The sequence below is a fragment of the Mustela lutreola genome, chromosome X (genome assembly GCF_030435805.1).
Source record: "Mustela lutreola isolate mMusLut2 chromosome X, mMusLut2.pri, whole genome shotgun sequence".
Lineage (NCBI taxonomy): Eukaryota > Metazoa > Chordata > Mammalia > Carnivora > Mustelidae > Mustela > Mustela lutreola.
Window position 1 is genome coordinate 86,648,764 of NC_081308.1, and position 25,371 is coordinate 86,674,134.

Sequence of the window (25,371 nt, forward strand, 5' to 3'; positions counted from 1 at the left end):
ACATGTGAGTCCTCATCTTCCTTCCACTGAACTCACTAGCTGGTAGGCAGCCCTTGCAAAGCCCCTATTGTTCCAGGCCACATGCCTGCTTCTGCAGGCCTCCAGGTAGAGCATCTGAGTCACACTGTTTCCAAAGGCCAATCCCTGGAATTGTGTGTGTACCTTCTCACCAGAATTTACCGACATATTACCTGTGGAGTCAAGCCTGTGTACCTGCTGTGCCAGGGTGAACAATGTCAGGAAGAGGACAGGGCCTTTCAGTCCTGGACTCACTGGCTCATGGTTGGGGCAGGAAAAGAGTGATCTAGGACACACAACACACAATGTGCAACATAACTCTTTATTATGAAAATAAACAGCGATCATGTGTGAGGAAAGTACATGGAACAACTGATCCTTCAGGTGCTTATGTTACCTGGCCTGTAAGGTAATTTTGATTTCGTGGTCAGCCAGGCCTCCATCCCCAGTCATGGGTATAGCCTTAGGCTGCAGAAAAGAGAAACAGTGATGACGTGGACATCTAAGGCTTCTTTTAGGTGGTTTGCTTGAAAGCCTCCTCTGGGATCTTGCCCTCATTCTGGAGGGAAAGAGTTGGGACATCAGAAGAGCCAGATCCGGAGTTTCATTCCCAGGCCACCCAGCCTCCATTTTCTTGGCCTTACTGAAGGCCTAGAAATGCCCATCGGTAGCCCGCTTAATGATTCCCAGACCTCACCTTGAGCATAGTGAAGACCTGACCAGCTCTGGCATAGTTCCACTCATTGTCCTGAAGGCACCTGGAGTGGAAGAACAGGTGATCTCCATTAGTACCACAGTACAGACATGCTGACCGTGAGATGCTAAATCAGTGCCAGTTCTTTGCTGGGATGCATGTACCGGAATGATCACTATGTGCAATGATGAAGAAAGACCTAGTGAAAATGTCTATCACTGGCATTCATGCCCACTAGAATTCAAAACAGAAAAATAGACCTTTCCAAAAGAACAAGGGAACTTAATATATATTGATAAAAAAAGATATTCAAGAAAACAAATGGGAAATTTAAAAGTACAAGTTTCCAGTCATTTTTATTGAGATATAATGCACATACCATTTTATTATTTTTGTATGCACATACCATTTTAAAGGGTACAATTCAGTGTTTCCTTAGTATAGCTACAAGATTACACAATCATCACCATTATCTAATTTCCAAATAATTGTATCTAAAAAAAAACCTCATTAAACATTTATTGATCAAAGCCATACCAGTGCTGTGTAAAGTAGTAAGTCATTGTGGTTTTAATCCACATTTCCTTAATGACTAATTGTTGAGAAGTTTTTCATGGGCTCCTTGGCCCCTTGTGTATCTTCTTTGGAGAATTGTCTATTCAGACCATTCTACCACTTTTTAAATTGGGTCGTTTGTCCTTTTATTGTTGACCTGCAAGCATTCTTCATACATTCTTGTCAGATATGTGATTTGCAAATATTTTCTCCCATTCCTTTGGTGGGATTTATAGTCTTTTGATAGTGCTCACTGGTGCACAACACCTTTTAATTTTGATGAAGCCCTGTTTATCTATTTTTTCCTTGGTTGCTTGTGCTTTTGGTGTCATATATAAGAAACACTTGCCTAATTAATGAAGGCTTACATGTATGTTTTCTTCCAATTTTTTAATGGTATTAGCTCTTACCTTTAGAATTTTGATCCACTTACAGTCTGTTTGTACATGATGTGAATCCAGGGTCAAAATTCCTTGTTTTGCATGTGGATATCCAGTTGTCCCAGCACCATTTGCTGAAAAGACTATTTTTTTTCTCATCACATTTTTTCAGCACTCTCACTGACAATCAATTGACCGTAAATGTGAGAGTTTATTTGTGCACTCTCAATTCTACTCCGTTGATTCATGCACTGTCCATATGCCAGCACTGCATAGTTCTGATTACTGTACCTTTTTAGCGAGTTTTGAAATTAGGAAGTGTGAGTCCTTTAACTTTGTTCTTATCTCTCAAGATTGTTTTGGTGCAACTTATATGTGAAATTTAGGATAACCCTGTCAATTTTTACAAAGAAGGATTTTGACGGGGATTGTGTTGAATCTGTAGATTGCTCTAGGTATTACTGCCATCTTAACAATATTAAGCTATTTAGAAATATTCCAACCAAAGGAAAGGGATTATCTTTCCCATTTTTAAAATTTTTTAACAAAGTTTTATGGATTTCAGAGTGTAAGATTTGTGCTTCTTTTGTTACATTTGTTTCCAAATATTTTACTACTCTGATGCTATTGTAAATGGGTTTATTTTCTTAATTTCATTTTTGGACTGCTCATTGCAAGTACATAGAAATAAAAACGAGTTTTGTATATTGGTCTTTTATCCTACAGCTGAATTTATTAGTTTTATTAGCTTTTTGGTGGATTCTTTCAGATTTTCTATATATAAAACAATGTCATTGAGCATTATAATATTTTTTAATCCTTCACATATATAATAGTATGACACCTTCTCCATGTACTCACTCTCTTTCTTTTTGGAAGCAAACTATCCAAAATGTTATTTTTCCAAATTTCCTGTGAGTTTCTTTGATTCACACTCCTCCACCCAAGTCGCTGTCCCAACTTGCCCTTTCCCATGTACACCCACCACTCACTTCTGAGACCACTCGAGTTTCATTCCAGACTGAGTGGAGAAAGCATGAACCATTTCCTGCTGCTCCTGGGAGACGGTGGGCATGGAGCTGGAAGTTGGTGTAGGATCTCGGTAGGAGAACGCATTCCAAGTCTCACTGGGGGTAGCATCTCTCACAAACAGCTCATCATTCACGATGCATAGACTGGAGAGAAAATGGGCCCTCAGACAAGTAGATGAATGTACAACTCCACATCCAGATCAATGATCCTGTTTCCACTGCCACTCAGCAACTAGATTCCTTCCTTACCCCTACTGTATGCCTGCCATCCTCCCCAGATTCCGTGGCTTGTGCCTCCACCCCTTCACAGAACCCACCTTTTCAGGGACTATCTACCAACCTCACTAGATGTGTACTTAACCTGCAACCCAGGGATGATTTTACACGCACATTTATCCCTTACAATAGCCTAAGGGAAGGGGCAGCTAATCCCCATTTTCCAATGAAGACGATGTGTCACAGAGAGGTCATGTGATGCCAGTGAGTGCTGGGGTCAAGAAGGAAACCCAGTGCTCTAACCCCAGAACCCATACTCTTAACCACCACACTAGACTGCTTCTTGGATCTACTTGTTGGCTTTCCACAATAGTGAGAAAACCAAGATGTCTTCACCACCACGCTCCCACAACCCTGAGCCCAGGCTGGGATGAACATTCCCACCTTCAACGTAGTGCTCACCTGGAATTGCTGGCAGGGATGGTGATGAAAGTCCTGGTGAAGGCGCGAACAGAACCCTGAGACTTTCCCTCCACTTCAACAACAAACAACAATACCCTCTTAGAGTCACACATACGTCACATGCCCACACGGTGTTCCCCAGTCAGGGTCTGTCCTGATATTCATGCTGAAGGGAACTATTGTTAACTGGGAGTTGGGGTGTCTGGTATGGGGATGCCAACAGTACTGACAGTCTATGCCCAGTGACAGGGCCTCTACTAGGTGGCAGGTGCTGTGACAACCATTCCACAAGTTCAATTGATTCATTTTTCACTCTGAGAGGTGGGCATTATTAGCTCCATTTTGCAAATGAGGAAACTTAGAGGTTAAGTAAACACCTCAAGTAGTTCTTGGAATAAGGATTTGGGATGACAGCCATGAAACTCCATAGACTGTGTCCTTAATGCCCAAGTTGTGTAGGGCAGACCAGCATAGATCCAGTTCAGACCAGGATGGTTTGGGGACAGAGTGGAGGCAGAACACAGTGGGAATAGGAAGAGAAGGAAAGGGATCAGGGAAGCTGGGGCAGTTCTGAGAGGGATTCCGGCCTGCGGGGAGGGAGCAGTGGGGCATCTGGGGAGGGACTCTATGCACACTCACCTTCCTTGAACACCCCATGGACAGTGAAACAGAGCATCCTTTCCTGAAAGGGAAGAGTCCAGGTGCTAAGTCACCTAAACTTCCTACCCACCCATGGCTTTCTGGGGCTGCCCTTGGGAGGAAGAATGTGCTCACCGTCTGGAACCACATGTCCACCAAGAAGGAGCTGAGATCGTGCTGTGTTTTGGGCAGCACACAGAGGGAGCCCACGATGTCATATTTTGTGTGATTTAGTGGCTGAACACACAGGGCTAGGGGGAGAGGAGAAGCAAGCGAAGTTCATGGGTCACCAAACCCTGGGCCATAATAGTTAATCCCTGCACACCCTGTTTCCCTGCCCAATCTTCCTCATCACACACGCACAGGGGTCCTTGGGCTTCTTCATATTCCTGCTTTCCTTGAAGTACTCCCACAAACTGCTTCTAACAGAGAAAGAACAGAAAGTGGTAGTGTGCCCAGTGTGGGTGATTCCAGGAGCTGCCCTGTGTCTTCTGGGGAGCCACAGAGCCCAGGAATAGAGACTGGGCTTTGCTACTTACGGGCCTGGGTCCTTGGGGTTTAATGGAATGACCAGGGAGAAGCAGGCCTCATCATGGTAGGCACCGAGGAGACCCTGACGGTCTCCAAAATCATAGATGAAATAGTACCTGTGGGAGAGTAATGAGGACAGTCTATCTCTGTGGTCTGGATCCCAAATGAGATTTCCAGACCCAGTCAGCAGTTCTGAGCTTGGGTGGCCTCACCCATCCTAGCCATCCCCTTCTCCAGATTCCCAGGAGTACTTACTGCTGCAGGAACTGCAGGACTAGACTCTTCAGGGCATCAGATCCTTTGTAGCTTTCCTGGAATCAAAATACATTTGAGACTATGTGGCTGATAAAACCTCCCTTGTAATAGCCCAAATGTTGTTTGATCAATTTTCCCTCACCTTGCAGGGCTTTAACAAGCAGGGTGTGTCAGTATCAGTGATAACTGGTGGTGATAACTCCTGGCCATCCTGGAGAAGGGAAGAAGAAGTCAGCAGTGGAGACCAGGGAGGTGGCCCTGGATGATCAGGGGGAAAGATGAGCCCAAGAGAGGGTGAGGGTCAGAGGTTAGGTATGAAAGCGTACTGGAAATTACATGGACAAGATTAGAGTGTGTGTCTTCAACATGACATCTGGAAAGTATTTACTATTATATGCAACTTTTTTCTGGTGTGTGTGTGTGTGTGCGCACGCGTGCGCATGCACATATTTTTCCAGAGAGCATATTCATGTCATTTTCAGGAGTCCTGGTACCCTAAAATGGAAAAGGGTCTGACACAAACATGTAATCTAGAGAAGACCCAAAGAGCTTGAGAGCAGGTGTGGTAGTGATCAATGTTAGTAAGAGACAATGATGAGTGTAGTCACTTACCAGGCGTAACAACTTAGGAAAACAGTCCTTGATGGCACTGTCCAAAATCCAAAATAGAAAGAAGTGACTGATAGGTCAGGGTTCCGAAGCCTCCCTCCTATCCTTTCCCTCCCTTCCCTCCCTCTCCTTTCCACTGGGTAGCTTCCACCTAGACTGCTCTGACTCCCTTCTTCAGTGCCACCAGAAGCAACATTTGGAGCTCCAGGGATGACTTCCCCTCCCTGTATCCCTTACTTCCTCCAAATCCTCACTGAAGACTCCCGAGAGAAGAGCGAAAGGAATGGGAGCCCAGAGCTCTGCTACATCACTAGGGGTCTAGCATCCTGAAAGACCCTGATATCCCCCAGGGATGTCCCAGGATGTTGGGGCAGGGAGGGGTTTGAGGCAAGGCCCAGGAGGCAGGGAGGGAGGAGGGGATGAAGACAGAAGAGCGAATGAATGTAGGAGGGCAGAGGTAGGAGATACATAATGGAATCAGTGACTAAGGAGTAAGAGAAAGCAAAGCAAAGGGAGGGGAAAGAAGCTCTACCATGGTGGCAGGGATCAGGAAGAAGAGAGAAGAATGGGGAAATGGCTCCCTGGTTGCAGTCCTATCCTTCATCTTCCCTGGCAAGCCCTGGCACCCAAGGTAGGAATGGAAAACATGCAGGTGTTGGGTTGGGGGCCCACTGCATGCTGGATGAAACTTTGTCACCTATGTGAGCCCAGTCTGAGCTGGGGAACGAGACAACCACAGGGGCAGGAGATTTTCCCCAGAGGGAGTATAGGGTCAACCCCCAGGTCAGCGTGGGGCTGAGGGTCTGTCGTCCCCTCTCATGATCAGTGCCTTCCCTCCTGATGGACCCTGTGCACGTGCACCTGTCTTAGTTGATTCCTAGCCTGAGGAATCATATCTGTGCGGGACTACCCAGGGCTTCTCTGAAGGATCAGTTGCGGAGATGTGATGTGCGGAGGGAAAGGAGGGGGCAGTGCCTCTGAGAGGCTTTCCTTCTGTCTCCTCAAGCACCTCTGCCCTCTGCCTTCCATTCCTGCCTCAGAAAGGCCTCTGCTCACTGGTAGTCACCCATCTCTGGCCCATTGACTCAGGAACCCTGGTTTCTCCCAAGCAGGGCCTTACTACTGGCATTGGGTCAGAGGAACGGATATCGTGATGGTAGGACTCCAGGACCTTGGCCTCAGCATGGGGCAGGAAAGCCACCATGGTAGCCTGAAATTAGAGTGGGCAACCCTTTTGGAGTAAGAGAAGGAGGTCCCCTTTCAGAACAAGGGAGAGAAACTCAATCTCAGTAGGGAGTAGGAAAACCTGTCTCAGCACTGAGGCCCTGAACTGGAGGACCCTTCTCAGTTCAAAGCACTAACATCTGGCTCAAGTCTGGTCCCTCCTGGTCCTGGTGAGGAGGAGGAGACTTGCTTCCAGGAGCACACTCTTGGAGGGCATTCTAAAGAACACTGAAAGCATAAGGAGGGCACTTGATGTAATGAGCACTGGGTGTTATATGTAACTGATGAATCACTAAATTCTTCCCCTGAAAATAATAATGCATTAAATGTTAGCTAAATTGAATTTAAATAAGAAAAATTTAAAAAGATGTTTTTTTTTTAAAAAAAAAAAAAAGAAAAGAAAAATAATTCTGACTGCAGTGAGGTGGAAACAGACTCCAGACCAGGAGAGCAGGTGAGCAGGTCAGAGGAAGGAAACTCCTTACAGCTGAAGGACACAGAGAGAGGAGTAGATGGGACCTATGGTCCTTCTAGAGGACTAGGGTTGTAGCTTCCTGCATACATGCATTCTCAGGGACAGTTCAGGTTCCCAGGACTGAGGGTTCCCAGGAAGTGTGAGAGGTGTTCACACTGACCTTATGTAGGTGGACTCGTCTGGAAAGGTGTCACACAAGGGGTTTCCTTCTAGCCAAAGCTCTTCAAGCTCCAGTCCTTTAATCTTGTTTAACTCCCACAGCAAGTTCAGCTGAGAAATATGGGGAAGAAACTGGAAAAGATTCCCAGGGAAAGAGACACAAGGGCCCTGCACCCGATCTCCCACCTTTCCACCCAGGTACCTTCTGTTGCCTCCTGTCATTACTCTGATGAGCACTACCACCCACTGTCAACCCCCAACTTTGATTTGGCTCCCTCTTCCCACCTCATTTTTGGAGAGGTTCAGGTTCTTGACTGTGGGGGCCATCTCTATAATGTCAGACAGACCATCTAGCCCATACAGTTTGTTGTTGCTCAAGTTCAAGGACAATAGCTGTTGATGAAGAAGAGTTAGAGTGACAACTACTACCAGGGACTCAGAGACAACTCTGTCCTCCACCCCATGTGTCCCACCCCTACCATTAATAACAGCACTGGGCCCAAGGTCTCACCTCAGGGTAATTCTCTTCAATGATCTGCAGGGTGGCTGCCATGCAGTTTCTTCGGTTCAGGATTATATCTATATCATGGCCTACCAAGTCTTCAGGAAGTCGAGAGGAGGCAATCAGAAGGCTGAGAGTGGGGTCTAGGGCCAGCACCAACCCCTTCTCACATCACCATCCCTCAGTCTCCATCCCAGAAAGATCCCTGTGCCGTCACCTGCCCTAGAATTTTTGCTGTTGTGTACCTGGGTCAAAGCGGAGACACTGGAGGTCAAGAGCTTGCTGGGAGACGTCATAGCGTTTGTTCATGGTCAGCTGCAGAGAGAGACACAGAGAGCCACTGGGAGGCTCCAGTGGGGATAGGGAAATCAGGGGCTGAAGGAAGAAGAGGTGGGTGTGGGTGTGGGCATGCAATGGGCCTTGAGTCTGCATTACCTTTAGCTGCTCCATTTCTTCTGGCTCCAACTTATACCTCACAGAGTAGGGTACAGAGGAGGGATTGACAAAGATAGATATCTGCAGGAAGGAGAGGTGGGGCAAAGACCAAGAACTTTAATTCCAACCAGCCCTGCCCTTTCTTCCTGCCCCAGGACTAGGGAGAGGTAGTGCCCTCAACACATACCTTTCGGTTCTCCTCATCATAAATCTTGCAGCTGACATCCTTCAGTGCAGAGGCAGTGCCAACATCCTGGACAAAGAACCGAGCCTGGTTTTTCACGTAGTGAAACTGCAGGAGAGGGAGGCAACATTAATTTTGGAGGATAGAGTCTTCTGGCTCAGTTGGCTTCCCCCACTCACACTTCCCTATGCCCACTCATCTGGCTTCACCATCCTCTCTTACATCGACTGGAGTGAAGGGGACACTGCAATGGCTCTGGATTGAATTCATTAGCCATGTCTTGTCATACTTTTTCCCATAGGGAATCTAAAGGTGAAAAGAAGAGATGGGAGTGAGGAGAGACAACATAGAATTAAAGCTGGAAACAGACCCAACAGTGTTCTTATCTGACCTTCTTTTGAGCTACATAGAACTTCAAAAGAAGGGACCACTGGCATTCTTTCTTATTTTCGTGCCAAATATGGATTTTCTAGACCCTCTGATGAAGAAAAATCTCCATTGAAAAGCTCTCCTCCAAATAATTGACGTAAGGTTGTGTAATGTGGTCTTCCTTTTTTTTTTATAAGGTTCCAGGATAGTCTATCTAATGCAGACCTTGCCAAGACACTCACATTGATCTTGAACCATTTCCCTGGGTTTCCATTTTGTGCGTTCACCCCCATTTCTCTCTTCAGAGTTTTTCTGTCTCTCCACACAGTAATATGGATATGGCCTTCATTTTGCCATTTCACTCTCCTCTTGTTGTGCCGGGTGCTATAGGGAGTGCTGTGGAGGAGAAGTGGAAAGACAAAGGTAGGGCCATAAATGCTAAGAAAGTCTTCTTCTATACACCCTCACCTCTCTGTCACCAGGAATACAATTAGGATCTCTTAACCATTATTCCACTTTTGGCATCCTTCAGTTTTCCAGTGAGAGAAGAAAAAGAAGACCAGGGAGAGTGAAAGAGTCACCTAGTCCCAGGGGCTGCTACATGCAAACCAGTCTGCCTGATCACTTACTGTCTTATTTTGGGGTCCTCTTGGACATTTCTCATCAACACATTTCCATCATTCTCCTGGAGGTATGAAAGATGAGGCTCATATCCACCACATTCATAATGAGGGTTCCTCTTGAAAAAGTCACCGTGGAATGAACTCCAAATTTTCTTTCTTCCTTGAGGTGAGCTATCACCATCATTGTATTCTCAAAAGGGGAAAAAATACAAGATTGAAGACATGTCAGTGGTCCCCTTACCATGTATACATCTTAGGCTAACACCATGGTAGGACAAGCAAAGTGTCAATCTTCCCTAAGGGTCCAATCCCCCAAACCCCAGAAAAGAAACTCCTCTGCTTGTCCAGATAGGAGAGCCTTATTTGACAGATGGGACTATCAGGGGAGGATCCTGGGAGAGGAGGAGGAGGAGGTTATGTATTGAACCTTTTAAAGAATGAAGCAGGATTTATAAAAAAACAGAGGTCTATGCATCCATGGGTTAGACTGGAAACCAGCCATACACTAGGAAGACATCTGAATTGTGCCTTCTTTCAGGCTTGTCTAAGTACCACACCAATACCAGGGAAGCATTCTTTCTCATGCTCCCCAAATTTAGTCAGCCACCAAACTGATCCCACTAACACTCAGAAAGCTGTACTTCCTTTGCTGGCGTAGTTCAAGCTTTAATGTCAGGTGGGACTGATGTAACAGCCTCCTAAGCTGTTCCACTCCCTCCAGCCTTGTTGTCAACAATACTCAGTTTGAGATACCCAGAGTGAGTTTTCTTTTTTCCCAGCCTGAAATGCCTTTCAGGTGAGGGGACAACCCTTCCTAACCTCGGCTCCTCTATAACAAGGATCTGAATTACAAACTGGGATGATATGTCAACTATCATTTCCAAGTGTGCACTGATTCTTCTTTTTTCATTATATTATTGATTTCTAACATGGGTCCATTATGATTAGAGAACACGCCCTGTGTGATTTCAATTCTCTTAAAATTTGTTGAGGTTTGTTTGATGGTCCAGGAGATGCTCTAGCTTGATGAATATTAGATAGACATTGGGGGGGACGTGCCTTGCTGTCATCGGTTGGATTACTATATTTATGTTGCATAGATCCTGCTTATTGTGTTATTCAGATCTCCTATATTCTTGCTGGTTTTGTCTCTAGTAATTTTATCCCTTGTTAAATGGGAGGGGGCTGTTGAAGGCCCCAACTATAATTATGGATGTGGTTATTTCTTCTTTCAGCTCTCTTAGTTTTTTTGTTTCATGTACTTTGAGTCTCTGTTGTTTGGCCCATACACATTTAGGATCATTATGACTCCCCAATGTACTGATCGCTTTATTATTATGTAGTGCCTCTTTCTTTCTCTTATCAATTTCCTTTAATCTGACTTCTACTTTCTTGGATATTGTAACCACAAGTACACTTAGTGTCTTGGTGCTATTTCATCCTGTATTCACTCCTAGGAGTTGTATTGATATTCGCCATTCCCCCTGCAAATACTCCCTGCCAACATATATAATTTACATATGGAAAGATTTGGAAAATTTTCTGGTATCTACAGAAATAAGAGGCCATTTCTCTCTCCCACAGTGGATTCACTAAGGGTATTTTATTTTTACCACATTCAACTGAAACAGTGAAACAGCAGATAATAATGCTAGTGGTTTGGGTAGGCAGTGAGGGGAGAATTAAGGTACCTAGACTGGTAGAAAACAGCTTCCTTTTGGATTCTAATATTTAAGGCTCTCTCAGTTTGTGTGTTGTACATTTTGTACCTTAATTACTCCATGCTGTCTTAGGGCACACTTATGAGTAAAAGTCTGTTCACTGGTGATTGCTCCATGATATACTGATTACAGCCATGTTTCAGATTAATTCCTCTGGGGAGTCACTGCTTTCAGTGTGTGGCCTTGCTGTCATGACAGCCCTGCTACTCACAACCTTTGGGATGTTCCCTGTGTGGCGCCAGAAGTGGAATTAAACATGGGCAGAGCATATGATGCTGAAATGCCAATGGCTCAGTGTCAAAACTTGGAAGTGGCCTGGAGTGCTCTCTCTCTCTCTCACTCCACATCCAACTGTTCAGGAAATTCTCTTGCCTACTCTTTCCAGTACATCCATAATCTAGCCATTTCTCACCACCACTATTATTACCACCCTGGTCAAGACCCCAAAATCTATCTCCTGGATTATAATGTCTTCCAACTGGTCCTTCTATTTTCATCCTTGCTCCTTTACCGTCTGTTTTCAGCCCAAGAGTAGAACATAAATCATTTTACTCTTCTGCTCAAAACAATGGTTTGAAGCCCATCGACATGATAAAAAGCCATGAGTTCATAATGATACTAAACAACAATAACAACAACAAAGAGAAACCTTATTAGTGACCTTTAGAGAATCCCAGGAAAACAACATGTTTTCATAAAAATCCACCGATGAAAGGGAACGATCAAATATTAGAAAGAAGAATAATGGTCCATAGTCAACATACAGTCTACAGAGCATCAGAATCATCTTTGAGAACTGACATTACTTCAGAAATAATGTTGTCAAGGGGGAAGTGTTAAAAATGAGCTATCAAACAGCTATAGCAATCCCCAGACTGACCAGCTAAGTCTAAACAGGACCAGAGGCCTCCCTAAAGAAGGTGATTTGACAGAAGCAATCACAATCACAGCCTTGTTTTGGGAATCTCATAGGAGAGTGGGCAAGTGATTAAAAATTCAGAGAGATCACACACACACATACTTTCGTGCACGTGCATATCCACTTACTGAAGGTTTGCATCTCAGCACAATCCCTGTCTCACTGTCGTTGTGCCAAAATCAAAGATAACAACAGGAGCATCAGAAATCAGTTGGTGCCCTTCACCCAGGCTGCCTGGGTTTCCCCTCAGTCTCTACTACAGTATTAATTGATCCTCACACAAAGAAACGGTTGTGAGTATCCTTTATGACATGATGTGTGTTCACATGGTACTTCTTGTGTTGATTTGGAATTCTGCCTACATCACTGCTATGCCATTGAGCACATGACAATGGCGTCCCTGCTGTGGTAAGGAAAGAACAGGGTGGAGAAGTAAACCAACACTTGCCTAGTAGGAACCAATACTTGATCAGAGTTGAGCAGACTCAATAGAGTTTTTTTGAACCTCCTCACAGAAGTCTAAAAATGATTGTATCCACAGTCCCTTTCTAGATCATGAATATTAGGCTCCCAGGATTTCTCAACCAAGTCAGTGGTGGAGCAGAAATTGTGTCCTCATCGATTGGTCTGCCTCCACATCGTAAGTGTTCCTCCAGCTACTGGGCTGCGTCTCCTTTATTAGTGGACTTTTAGATCTCAAGGACCAATTTCTGTGAGCAGACAAAGGATGATGTTTTGTGAGCAGGAGTTAGTCACTCCTGCTTGGGCGGATCCAGGGGCCTTGGACCAAGTGGAGATATAGGTCTTGAACTAGATGGATAAATCTGTTTGGATCGCAGAGTTTGCCAATTAAGAGTCACTTTGAGGTGGCATTGTCTGGCATATAAAAGGGCTTAATCAGTATTTGTTAAATGAATGTAGGCAATGTAGATTTGTGATAAACAAAACCACTTTTGAGAATCCATACATCTCAACCACTTCCACCCACATCTACTTATTCTAGAAAAAAAATGGACTGCAGAACTATTTCATAAACTGCTTGTAAAACTACCATGTGTTGAATTTGTCTTTTGTAAAATTAGTATTTTTCACTAGTGTACAGTTATATCTAGAGCTGATTACTCCCCTCTTGATTAATGCTGAAACTACTGCTTTTCTGATCTGAGGAAAGGAGGATTTTGCAAACTGGTGGCAGAAATGAACAGAGGCTTTCCTTAAATCTAGCAGATATAGCTGGTGCTGGTATGTATACGAAGAATGTTCTGGACCTACATGCATGTCTGTGGGTGCTCAGCTTTGTGACAGCCAGTACTGTACTTGTCTCAGAGGAAAGCAAGAGTATGTGCATGAGCATGTGTGTGTGCATGGGCATGTGTTAATATTATCTGTTTTACATTTGTATAATTAGAGTACATTTGTATACATTTATATAGTTAGATTACAGATACATGTATTTCAAATCATGTTGGAAAGTTCATTGCCACACAAAACAGGACCTAATGTACATTTTCTTTTCATTTATTAAATACTATATATATCCAATTTTTGCTTCTTGTTTTTAATATGCCCTTTAATTTTTTACATCTTTGCATTTTAATATTTGAATTGATTTTCAAATTTAAAGTATTAGGATTCTCTATACAAGGTATTTCTAATGAGGGAAACCAAATTACCCAGTGGAGCATGGCTTGGGATTTAGGACAGTTCCAAGTCTGTACTCTACAGCTTCCCAGAAGAAGCACATCATATTTTAAATTATAAGAGATAATTTCCTAAGAATATTTACACCAATATATTGTGCAAGAGAGTCTAATTTCCTACAGTATGCTTAACCATTTTTACACTTTGACCAAGACATTTCACCTCAAAATGTCCTATGCTGAAATATATACTTATAATTATATGGCTGTGCTTTATAGGCTCTTTGACACAGAAAAACAATGGGATCTGGGAGTGGCTGATACTGATAGAAGAGAGGTAGAAATGATTGTCCCTTGAATCAAGGATAGGAAAGAAGGGGCATGGTACCTGACATACAGAACAAAAAGGCCAAGGGATGGACGTGCCACAGAAAGATGAGGGTGATCACTGGGAAGAGAATGAAACACTTAATGGGAAAGGTCTAGGAGGAACTGAATTCATCCTGGCAATATGCACCTCTCTGGAAGTCTTTCTTTCTTTCCATGTATAACTTGTCTGTCTTTGTTACTTCATCTTCAAGCTGAACACCAAAGAAAGAGTTCCTATGGTCTAAGAAGGGAGAGATCATACAGGGGAAGAGCATGCAGTGATGAGTTTCTTGGACGAAGGGCTAGAGTTCAGATCGTGTTGGTCCCAGAGACCATAGCCAATATTGTTCATTGGACTTTGGGTACCATCCCCGTGTTCATTTCAGCCCTAAAACAGAGTCATACATCATTTGTTATGGGCACAGGACTAGAGGGCAGATCAATGAGGGTTTGAATCCTAGTGCTAAATTCTATGTTCCAGGGAAAGTAACTTTGACTTCATGGTGACTCACCTTATTTTTTTTCCCTTAAATTGAAAATAGTAACAGTTTTGCCTCATAATTGTGAAAATAAAGTTAATATATGGAAATACATGGAAAACACCTGGTGAAATGCCTGTGACCAAATAAACACTGTAAGTAAGTTAGCTATTATTAGGCCAGTACTTAGTACAACATCTGGTGTTTAGTAAAGGATGGATGGGTGTTATTCATTCATTGTTAGTCCTCTGGGAAATTAGAAGGAAAACAGATTAATGTATGGGAGAAGATCATGGTGTCAACTATTAATGTATTTATAAAGTAGCGGCAGAAAAAGCAGGACAGGCTTGGTGGGAAATGATCTGACATTGATCTAATTAAGAGAACCAAAATAAAATGCTTACACTCTGATACAGGCATACAGACCGGTTTGAAAGGGGGCTTACATTCTGAGTTCCAGTATTTTTGCTAAAAATGTATTATTATTTAAAAAATGGTGAGACACCTGGGTAGCTCAGTTGGTTAAGTGTTTGACTTTTGATTTTGGCTCAGGTCATGATCTCAGAGCTGTGAGATCAAGCTCAATGTCAGGCTCCATGCTGCTTAAGATTGTCTCTCTCCCTCTCCCTCTGCCCTTCCCTCCCACTCATGCTCTTTTTCTAAAAAAAAAACGATTCAAGTTCAAGTGGCAGGCTCAAAAAGCAAGACAGAATACTCCTGATACCTTATGCTACTACGTGAAAGAAAAGAGAGTCAGGATACAAAACTGTATATTACAGAGTGATGTCAGCAACAAGATTGACTAGGAAGCTACAAGGCTTCCTTCTCCCACAGAGACACTGAGTTAACAACAATATATGAGCAAGAATATCTCTGTAAGGACTCTGGAGGTGAACAGAAAAAAATACAGCATTAAAGCCCTTATAAAACCAGGGATTTTAGCTAAAGAGGTAGTGAAATTCATGTTGTTTTGTGGGATTGTTCATGTCCCTTTGCCTTTGTGACATACCACAGAACAACTGGGAGGAAGCCGCCTATATTCCTTCTCCTCCCTTGGGATGGAAATAAGAGTGGACCATGTATCCAACATTCTGGCTTGTTAGGGGGCTGATTCGGGATGAATTTCTGTCTTGTGTAAATTAGAAAACTTACTGGGCTTGCATCAAAGTTTAGAAAGTGCTGAAAACAGAAGCAAGCAGTAAATGAGAGCTTCAGTTTCACAGGCAGATGCCAGGGAGAGCAAGAGACCAGAAAGGTATGAAACGTCCTAGAACTTCCAGCAAGGTTGACCTTAGTGAAGGTCATCCCCTGAATGAAACCTGTACACAACAACTGGCAGAGCTGGTTGCTTTTTCAAATCCCCAACTCTCAGCAAAAAATTACAAGGCCTATAAAGAAACAGTGAAATATGATCCAATTAAAAGAATAAAATAAAACTAAATAAATAATATAAATAATAAATAAATATTAAATATTAATAAGTATATATTAATATAAACATCCATACTCACATAAATATATTTATATATCACAATATTAATAAATATTTAATAAATATTAATAAGTAAATATAAATACATTAATAAAATAAATAAATAGTATAAATAAAATAATAAATAAAATAAAACTCCAGAAATTGACTGTAAAATAAAAAGATCTATGAGCAGTCTGACAAAGAATTTTTTTAAAAAAATTTATTTATTTATTTGCAAAAGAATGAGAGAAAGCATGAAAGGGGAGAAGGTCAGAGGGAGAAGCGGACACATTGCAGAGCTGGGAGCCACGATCCCAGGATTCCAGGATCATGACCTGAGCCAAAGGCAGTGGCTTAACCAACTGAACCACTCAGGTGTCCCCAGTCTGACAAAGAATTTAAAATAAATATCCTAAAGATGCTCAAAAAGCTAAAAGTGAAAACTGACAGATAACTGGATGAAACAAGAAAACAATGTCTGAACAAAATGAGTACACCAAGATGATAGAAACGACAAAAAAAAAAAAAAAGTAAAAATTTTGGAGCTGCAAAATACAAGAACTGAAAATATATAAGGTAGAATTGGTAAGGCAGGAGATATAATTAGTGAACACGAAGACAGGTCATCTGAAATCACTGAGTCAGAGGAGCAAAAAGATAAACGAATAAAGAAAAGTAAGGAGACCTATGGGACTTATGAGGCATTATAAAAAAGAACAATATATGCAGTAGGGGAATCCCAGAAGAAAAGAGAAAGGGGCAGAGAGCTTTTTTTGCAAAAATAATGGTTCCATATTTCCTACATCTGAGGAAAGACATGAACATGATGATTTAAGATGCTGAAGAAACTCCAATTAGGATGACTTCAAAGAGAATCCCACTAAACTACATTATCAAATTGCTCAAAGTCAAAGACAATGAGAGAATCTTGTAAGCATCAAGAGAAAAGAAATTTATCATGTACAAGGGAACTTTTTATAAGATTACCAGTTGATTTGCCAGCCAAAACATTGCAGGCTAGAAGGGAGTGAGATAATATATTCTAAGTACTGAAGTAAAAAAAAAAAATAACTGTCAACCAAGAATACTGTATCTGGCAAATTGCCTTTAACAAATGAAGGAGAAATTAAAACTTTTCCAGATAAACAAAAGCTGAGGGAGTTCATTATCACTAGAATTCTTCTATACGAAATATTAAAGGGAGTCCAAGTTAAAATAAAAGGATAGTAGACAGACACACTATGCTGTGTGAAAATATTAGATTCTGAAATAAAGGTAAATACATGGGCCAATAGAGTAACCTGTACTATTGTAATTTTGGTGCATTAAATGACAATGAGAATTTAAATGACAAATATTTTTAAAAACTTATAAATCTATGTTAAGGAATATACAATATATAAAGATGTAATGTGCAACTTCAATAGCAAAATGTAGGGCAGATGGAGGTGTAAAGCAGTTAAGTTTTTGCATGCAATTTAAGTTAAACTCTTATCAATTTAAAAAAATGCTATAATTTTAAGATGTTTTATGTAACTACAATGATAACCACAAATAAAAAAATCTATAGAATATATGAGAAGGGAATCAAACCATATCACGACAAAACATCAGTTAAATACAGGGGGAGACAGTGAGATAGGAAAGTAGGGGAAAAGAGCTACAAGACATACAGAAAATAATGAACAACAGGGCAATAGTAAGTCCTTCCCCATCAGTTATTGCTTTAAATGTAAATGGATTCATCTCCTCAGTCAAAAGACACAGATTGGCCAAATACTACACTTGATCTTAGCCAAAAGGCCGAGAAGCGATGGCCAAATAGATTTTAAAAAACTTGATCCAAATATATGCTGTCTACAAGAGATTCACTTTAAATCTAAGGACATAGAGAAGCTGGAACTGAAAGCATGGAAAAAGATATTCTATGCAAATAATAACCAAAAGAGAGCAGCAGTGGCTATACTAATACCAGACAAAATATACCTTAAGTAAAAAACTTCCAGAAAAGACAAAGAAGGACATTATATAATAGTAAAAGGATCAATTCACCAAGATGATATGACAATTATGTATGTATGTATGGACTAAACTACAGAGTTCCTAAATATATGAAGCAATCTTTGATAAAATTGAAGGGGGAAATAGATAGCAACACAATAATAGTAAGAGATATAATGCCTAACTTTCAATAATAGATAGAACAACCAGACAAAAAGAATATCAATAAGGGAATAGAGGACCTGAGCAACGGTATAGATTAATTGGGCCAAACAAATATATATGAAACACTCCCCCAAGAACAGCATATATTCTTCTCAAGTGCACTGGGACATTATCCAGATTAGACTGCATGCAAGGCCACAAAGTAAGTCTTTTTTTTTTTTTTTAAAGATTTTATTTATTTATTTGAGAGAGAGAGCATGAGAGGAGAGAGGTCAGCAGGAGAAGCACACTCCCCGCTGAGCAGGGAGCCCGATGCAGGACTCCAGGATCATGACCTAAGCCGAAGGCAGTCACTTAACCAACTGAGCCACCCAGGAGCCCAGAGCCTAAGTCTTAACAAACTCAAGAAGAGTGAAATAATATGAAGTATCTTTTCCAATCACAATAGAATGAAACTAGAAATCAGCAGTATAAGGAAAACTGGAAAATCTATGAATGTACTGAAATTAAACAGCACACTCATAAACAACCAATGGGTCAAAGAAGTAGTCACAAAGGAAATTATAAACTACTCTGAGACAAATTAAAATGAAAATACAACATACCAAAACATATGGGATGCAGCACAAGCAACACTAACAAGGAAGTTTATAGTTTCAAATGTGTACATTGAAAAGATGAAAGATCCCAAATCAACAATGTACTTTTTTACCTCAAGAAATTAGAAAAAGGACAAGCAAAACCCAAAACTAGCAGAAGGAAGAAAGTAATTAAATAAGAGCAAAGATAAATGGCATAGAGAAAGGAAAAACAATAGAAAAAAATCAACAAAACTTTAGAGTCGGTCTTTTGAAAAGGTAAACAAAATTGACAACCCTCTAGTTAGATTCACTAAGAAAAAAATAAAAAGATCCAAATAACAAAAGTCAGAAATTAAAAAGGGACATTACAACTGATACCACTGAAATGAAAAGTATTGTAGGAGTATATTATAAACAATTGTATGCCAACAAATTGGAAAACCTAGAAGAAATAAATTCCTAGAAAAACAGCAACTACCAGGACTGAATCACATCTGAAATAGAAAATCTGAACAGGTCAATTGTGAGTAAGGAGAGTGAATCAATTACCAAAAACCTCCCAACAAAGTAAAGCCCAGGACCAGATGCCTTTCACTGGCAAATTCTATCAAATATTTAAAGAAGAATGAATGCCAAATGAAACCCGTCCAAAAAATTGAAGAAGGAACACTTCCAAACTAATTCTATGACATCAGCATTTCCCTTATACCAAAGCCAGACAGACACTACAAGAAAACTATAGGCCAATATCCTTGGTAAATGCTCTTTCAAAACCCTCTAGAAATATGAGCAAACCAAATGCAACACCACATTAAAAGGTTTACACACCATGACCAAGTGAAAGTTATCCTTAGGATGCAAGGATAGTTCAACATGTGATAATCAATCATTGTAATACACTACATTAACAGAATGAAAGGCAAAAACAAACTCATCATCAAAATTATGTAGGAAAAAATTTACATAATGTAAGACACTTCCATAATTAAAAAAAACACGTGACAAATTAGGGATAGAAGGAAACATCACTAATCAGCAGAGGGATGCAAATAAAAACCACCATGAGATACCACCTACCTATTAGGATGGTACAAAAAACCAAACAGAGTAAGTGTTTGTGAGTATGTGAAGAAACTGGAAGCCTCATGCACCTTTGGTGGAAAGGCAAAACAATAAAGCCTTTATAGAAAATAGTATGAAGAATCCTCAAAAAAAATTAAAAGTAGAACTACCATATGACCCAGAAATCACAATTCTGGTTATATATTCACAGGAATTGAAAGTGGAGTCTCAAAGAGATATTTGAACATACATGTTCATAACATTATTCATAAACAGCCAAGAGGTAGATGGTAAAATGTTCACTGATGGATGAATGGATAAACAAATATTGGTATATGTATACTACAGAATATAATTCAACCTTAAAATGGAAGAATATCCTGTCACATGCTACAAGATGGATGAACCTTGAAAACATTATGCTTAATGAAATAAGCTGGTCACAATAAGAGAAATACTGTATGATTCCACTCTTATGGTGTATCTTAGGTAGTCAAACTCATAGAAACAGATAGTAGAATGGTAGTTATTAGGGTCTGGTGGAAAAGGGCGAGAGAAGCTGCTGTTTCAGATAGTTTCAGTTTTGCAAGATGAAAAAGTTCTGGAGATTGGTTTCACAAATACGTGAGTATACTTAACAGTACTGAACTATATACTTAGAAATGGTTATGATGATAAATTTTATGTTCTGTGCTTTTTGCCACAATTTAAAAAAATGTACATTATAATACATTACTGAGAAGTAAATATTAGTGCAAGTTTATGCTTTGTAGTATAGAGGTGTCTCAAAAAGTTGAAGACAGAGCTACCCTATGATCCAGCAATTGCACTACTAGGTATTTACCCCAAAGATTCAAATGTAGTGATCCGAAGGGGCACATGCACCCGAATTTTTATAGCAGCAATGTTCACAACAGCCAAACTATGAAAAGAGCCTGGATGTCCATCAACAGATGACTGGATAAAGAAGATGTCTGTATATACTATGCAGCCATCAAAAACCCTGAAATCTTGTCATTTGCAACGACATGGATGAACTAGAAGGTATTATGCTAAGTGAAATAAGTCAATCAGAGAAAGACAATTATCATAAAATCTCACTGATATGAGGAGTTTGAACAAGGCAGAGGACCATAGGGGAAGGGAGGGAAAAATGAAACAAGACAAAACTTGAGAGGGAGACAAACCATAAGAGACTCTTAATTTCAGAGAACAAACTGAGGGTTACTGGAGGGGAGGAGAGTGAGAAGGATGGGGTGACTGGGTGATGAACACTGGGGAGGGTATGTGCTATGGTGAGTACTGTGAAATGTGTAAGACTGGTGATTCACAGACCTGTACCCCTAAAACAAATAATACACTATATGTTACTAAAAAAATAAATAAAGTTTATGTTTTGATTTACAAATACAAACATGAAGTCAAGGTAAAAGAACATAAGAATGTCAACTGTGTTTAAAAATGGTTGGCTGATGTGATTTGGTGAGTGCTGTGAAGTGTGTAAACCTGGTGATTCACAGACCTGGGGATAAAAATATATGTATATAAAAAATATATGTTTATAAAAAATAAAAAAAAAATGGTTGGCTGAAATGCAGATATTTATACTTTCATATCCACAATTCACTTGTATACAAGGCTGGGTTGAGGTTTTGTCAGGTGTTTGAGGGGGAAGCACTACTCTTATTGACTCATTATGCAGCACAATAGAAACAATTTATTATTGATAATCAGATCCCCCCATCTTTTCTCTGATTAATAAGCTACAACAATTTGGAAAGTTCACCCAATTTATCCTGATCTCAAATTACTTACATGTAAAAATCTGGGATTAAAGCTAACTACCACCTTAATCAAGGTATAAAGTATACACCACACCACCTTGATCAAGATATATTGCATAAACCACATGGGTATATACATACCAAATTAGTCTTTTTTTCTCTCATGTAAACCTGTATCTACATTCTGTCACTACATATTCATTTTGTCTGCTCTAGAATCTCATTTTTTTAAATGGAATCATATATCCTGTATGCCTTTGTGTCTGGCTTCTTTAAGTCAGCACAATGTTTTTGAGATCCACCCATGTTTTTGTCTTTTTTTTTATTGCTGAGTAATATCCTATCATATGTATCTGTATACCTTCGATATTATTTTAATGAGACTTCAGGAATAAGTGAAAGTAGATCTTTATGTTAAATCAGCCATATTTCTTGATCAGTTTTCTATTCTTTTATAATATATATATTTCTTCCTTTATCATACTTCTATCTCTCTAGAAAATATTATCTTAAGGTCCTATTCTACTTTTTCTATTTTTTTATATTCCTTCATTACAAATCATTTGATTTGTTGAGTTCTTTCTGTCTCTTCCATCCTTACCCTGGGTCATGATTGTCTCCTGCAAAGAAAGCTTCACTGCCAGGTCAGTACTGTGCTCATGGGTATTTAGCTTTCATCTACACCTTGTTTGTTACTATTGGCATATTATATGTATTTATTAATGTAATATTATTATTCCAAAACCACAAGTATAAAATTTTGAATGAAATATTGTTAAATATTTGCACTGTCATTATTTAAATCATTCAGGTAGTTCTAGACATTGTTCACATACTAGAGCCATTTGGGGAGACTGAAAAAAGAGGAAGGAGTTAAGATGACAGAGTAGTAGAGGGACCTTAAGCTTGCCTCATGCCTCGAATTAAGTGGAGGGAGCCTTAACGACAGAGAGGAGAGAGAAAGCAGCAGGTAAATTACACAAGAAAAATTCTTCCCTAAAACCACTGCATGGGAAAAGGAAGGGGGACTGAATACCACAAGTTACTATAAGCATCAGAATGCAAAGTCTGAAATTTAGAAGTCCATGCCATCACCAGGGTCATGCCTGGTGGGCTTAGCGGTGCTCCTGTGGGGAAGGAGGGCAGAGATCCGAGAGTGGGCAGTGTGGTCTGAAGTCGCATGGGGAGAAACAATTCACCTTCTTAGCGTGCATGTGGGAATGGTGGCATAGCCTCTCTGGGCACAAAAGAATTGGCAGTGGCAATGTGCTGCCCTGTTCCCCAGCATAAGAACAAAGACACCAGCAGAGGGCAGCAGACCTTGGTGTCGACGTTTTGCTGCACTTTACTATAATGTCTGAATCACATTGCAGTTGTGCCACCCACAAACGAGAAAAGTGTGGTTAGACCCTCCGCCAGAGGACCAGTGTAGGTCCAGACCATGTGGGTTCCTAAAATTTGGAGTTTTGAAACCCAGCTACAGGTCTGGGATAAAACACAGGCCTACTGTGCAACCTGGCAGGCAGATAGCTCAGACACAGACAGAGGGAAGGCATGGATATGACAGAAACCAGGGGCACAAGATGGGTGATTGTTTTTCTGTGAACAGTGAGAGGTGTAAACTCCCTGCTTCAGGGACAAGAGTGGGATGAGGCCATTCCCTATCCCTGCCATCAGCCCTGAAAGAGTTCATTGAGCAACATAGTGCCGCCAGTGGAGGCTGAAGCTGCTTACAGCAATCCCCATCCCGCAGCACCCTGCAGGAGCATCTTTCCTCAGCAGTTCTCCTGGAATCAGTGCAGCAGGCCCCACCGCTAGAAGACCAGAACAACCCCTCATAGGCACCAAATTTACTGATCATAGAGTGCTGCAAAGCTTCAGCTCTGAGGGAAATAGGATCTAGCCGTTGCTGCTTCTTCTTCTTTTTAACCTAGCTTCTTTTAACAAGCAGACCAAAAGACACCTAGTTAAAACTTGCCATACAGTGGACAAGGTCAAAACAACCCCTACTGCAAGCAAAAAGAAATTCTGCAGAGGACTGACCTGAGGTAGGAGTAGCCAAAACACAGAGGCAGAGTGCATATAGGACTTTTTTTGTGGGGGGACTTTTTGGGGACCTCTTCTTAATATAGCCATTACTCTCAGGAGCAGGAATATATCAGGCTTTTCTAACAAACATTCAAAAAAGAACAGTGACCTAGACAAAATAACAGGACAGAGGAATTCACCCCGAAAGAAAGAACAGGAAGAAGTTAAAGTCCAGGGATTTAATCAATACAGATATAAGATGTTTGAACCAAAATTTAAAAACAACAATTATAAGGATATTATCTGGGCTTGAAATAAACATAGAAAACATTAGGGGATCACTTACTGCAGAGATAAAAGAACCAAAAACTATTCAGGCTGAAATTAAAAATGCTATAACTGAGATGCGAAGCTGACTAAATGCCATGACAATGACGATGGATGAAGCAGTGGAATAAATCAGTAATACAGAAGATAAAATTCTAGAAAATAATGAAGCTGAAAAGAAGAGGGAAAGAGAGGTATTGGATCACAAATGTAGATGTAGGGAACTCAGCAACTCCTTAAAGGTTAATAATATTTATATCATAGGAATCCCAGAAGGAGAGAGGAAAAAAAGGAGCAAATTACACCTGAAAACTCCTAATCTAAGTAGGGCCATAGACATTGAAATCCGAGAAACAGAGGGAACTCCCATTAAATTCAACAAAAGCTGGCCATCACTAAGACATATCATAGTCAAACTCACAAAATACACAAAAAAGGAAAGAATCCTGAAAGCAGCAAGAGAAAAAAGTCCTTAACCTAGAAGGGAAGATAGATGAAGTTGCAGCAGAGGTGTCCACAGAAACCTTGGCAGGCCAGAAGTGAGTGGCATGATATATCCAACATGCTGAGTGGAAAAAACATGCAACCAAGTATACTTTATCTGGCAAGGCTGTCATTCAGAATAGAAGGAGACATAAAGACTTTCTCAGATAAACAAAAACTGAAGGAACTCATGACTACTAAACTGGCCCTGCAAAAAATATTAAAGGGGTCTCGCTGAGTGGGGACAAAAAGACCAAAAGCAACAAAGACCAGAAAGGAACAGAGAACATCACCAGAAACATTAACTTTATAGGTAATACAATGGTGCTAATTTAATATCTTTCAATAATCATTCTGAATGTAAATGTACTAAATGGTTCAATCAAAAGACATAGGGTTTCAGAATGGATATACATAAAAAAAGACCCATCTATATGCTGCCTATAAGAGGCTCATTTTAGACCTAAAGACATCTGCAGATTGTAAGTGAGGGGATGGAGAACTACCTTTATGCTTACAGACATTAAAATAAAGCTCGGGTAGCCATACTTATACCATAAAATCTATATTTTAAACAAAAGACTGTAAATAGAGTTGAAGAAAGGCTTTGTATCATAATTAAAGGGTCATCCATCAAGCAGATCTAACAAGTGTAAATATTTATGCTCCAAACTCAGGAGCAGCCAAATATATGAATCAGTTAACAACAGACATAAAGAATCTCATTGATAATAATACAATACTTTAACACCCGACTTAAAGCAATGGACAGATCATCTAAGAAGAAAATCAACAAGGAAACAATGGTTTTGAATGACACACTGGACTGGATTGAGTTAACAGATGTATTGAGAACGTTTCATCCTAAAGCAGCAGAATACTCATTATTTTCGAGTCTAAATGAAACATTCTCCAGAACAGATCACACACCATGCATATTTTCAGACCACAATGCTATGAAACTTGAAATCAACCTC

The 25,371-nt window shown here is 40.6% G+C and overlaps 1 protein-coding gene and 1 pseudogene across 1 annotated transcript in view; both read right to left on the minus strand.

Moving 5' to 3' along the window:
* Positions 1 to 338: 338 nt before the first annotated feature.
* The window catches only part of LOC131821988 (nuclear RNA export factor 2-like), a 31,878-nt gene continuing 6,845 nt past the window's right edge, over positions 339 to 25,371 (minus strand). The window contains exons 3-22 of the mRNA XM_059158373.1: positions 9,368 to 9,551; positions 8,981 to 9,134; positions 8,592 to 8,675; positions 8,373 to 8,477; positions 8,186 to 8,266; positions 7,996 to 8,065; positions 7,760 to 7,848; positions 7,534 to 7,641; positions 7,250 to 7,359; positions 5,394 to 5,430; positions 4,924 to 4,992; positions 4,782 to 4,837; positions 4,535 to 4,642; positions 4,359 to 4,417; positions 4,131 to 4,246; positions 3,996 to 4,038; positions 3,357 to 3,429; positions 2,640 to 2,822; positions 716 to 776; positions 339 to 577 (exon numbers count right to left, since the gene is read on the minus strand). Of these exons, the coding sequence (XP_059014356.1) occupies positions 533 to 577; positions 716 to 776; positions 2,640 to 2,822; positions 3,357 to 3,429; positions 3,996 to 4,038; positions 4,131 to 4,246; positions 4,359 to 4,417; positions 4,535 to 4,642; positions 4,782 to 4,837; positions 4,924 to 4,992; positions 5,394 to 5,430; positions 7,250 to 7,359; positions 7,534 to 7,641; positions 7,760 to 7,848; positions 7,996 to 8,065; positions 8,186 to 8,266; positions 8,373 to 8,477; positions 8,592 to 8,675; positions 8,981 to 9,134; positions 9,368 to 9,551 (1,835 nt within the window). The 3' untranslated portion in view covers positions 339 to 532. The remainder of the gene's footprint in view (positions 578 to 715; positions 777 to 2,639; positions 2,823 to 3,356; positions 3,430 to 3,995; positions 4,039 to 4,130; positions 4,247 to 4,358; positions 4,418 to 4,534; positions 4,643 to 4,781; positions 4,838 to 4,923; positions 4,993 to 5,393; positions 5,431 to 7,249; positions 7,360 to 7,533; positions 7,642 to 7,759; positions 7,849 to 7,995; positions 8,066 to 8,185; positions 8,267 to 8,372; positions 8,478 to 8,591; positions 8,676 to 8,980; positions 9,135 to 9,367; positions 9,552 to 25,371) is intronic.
* LOC131822426 (U2 spliceosomal RNA) lies at positions 17,662 to 17,778 on the minus strand (annotated as a pseudogene).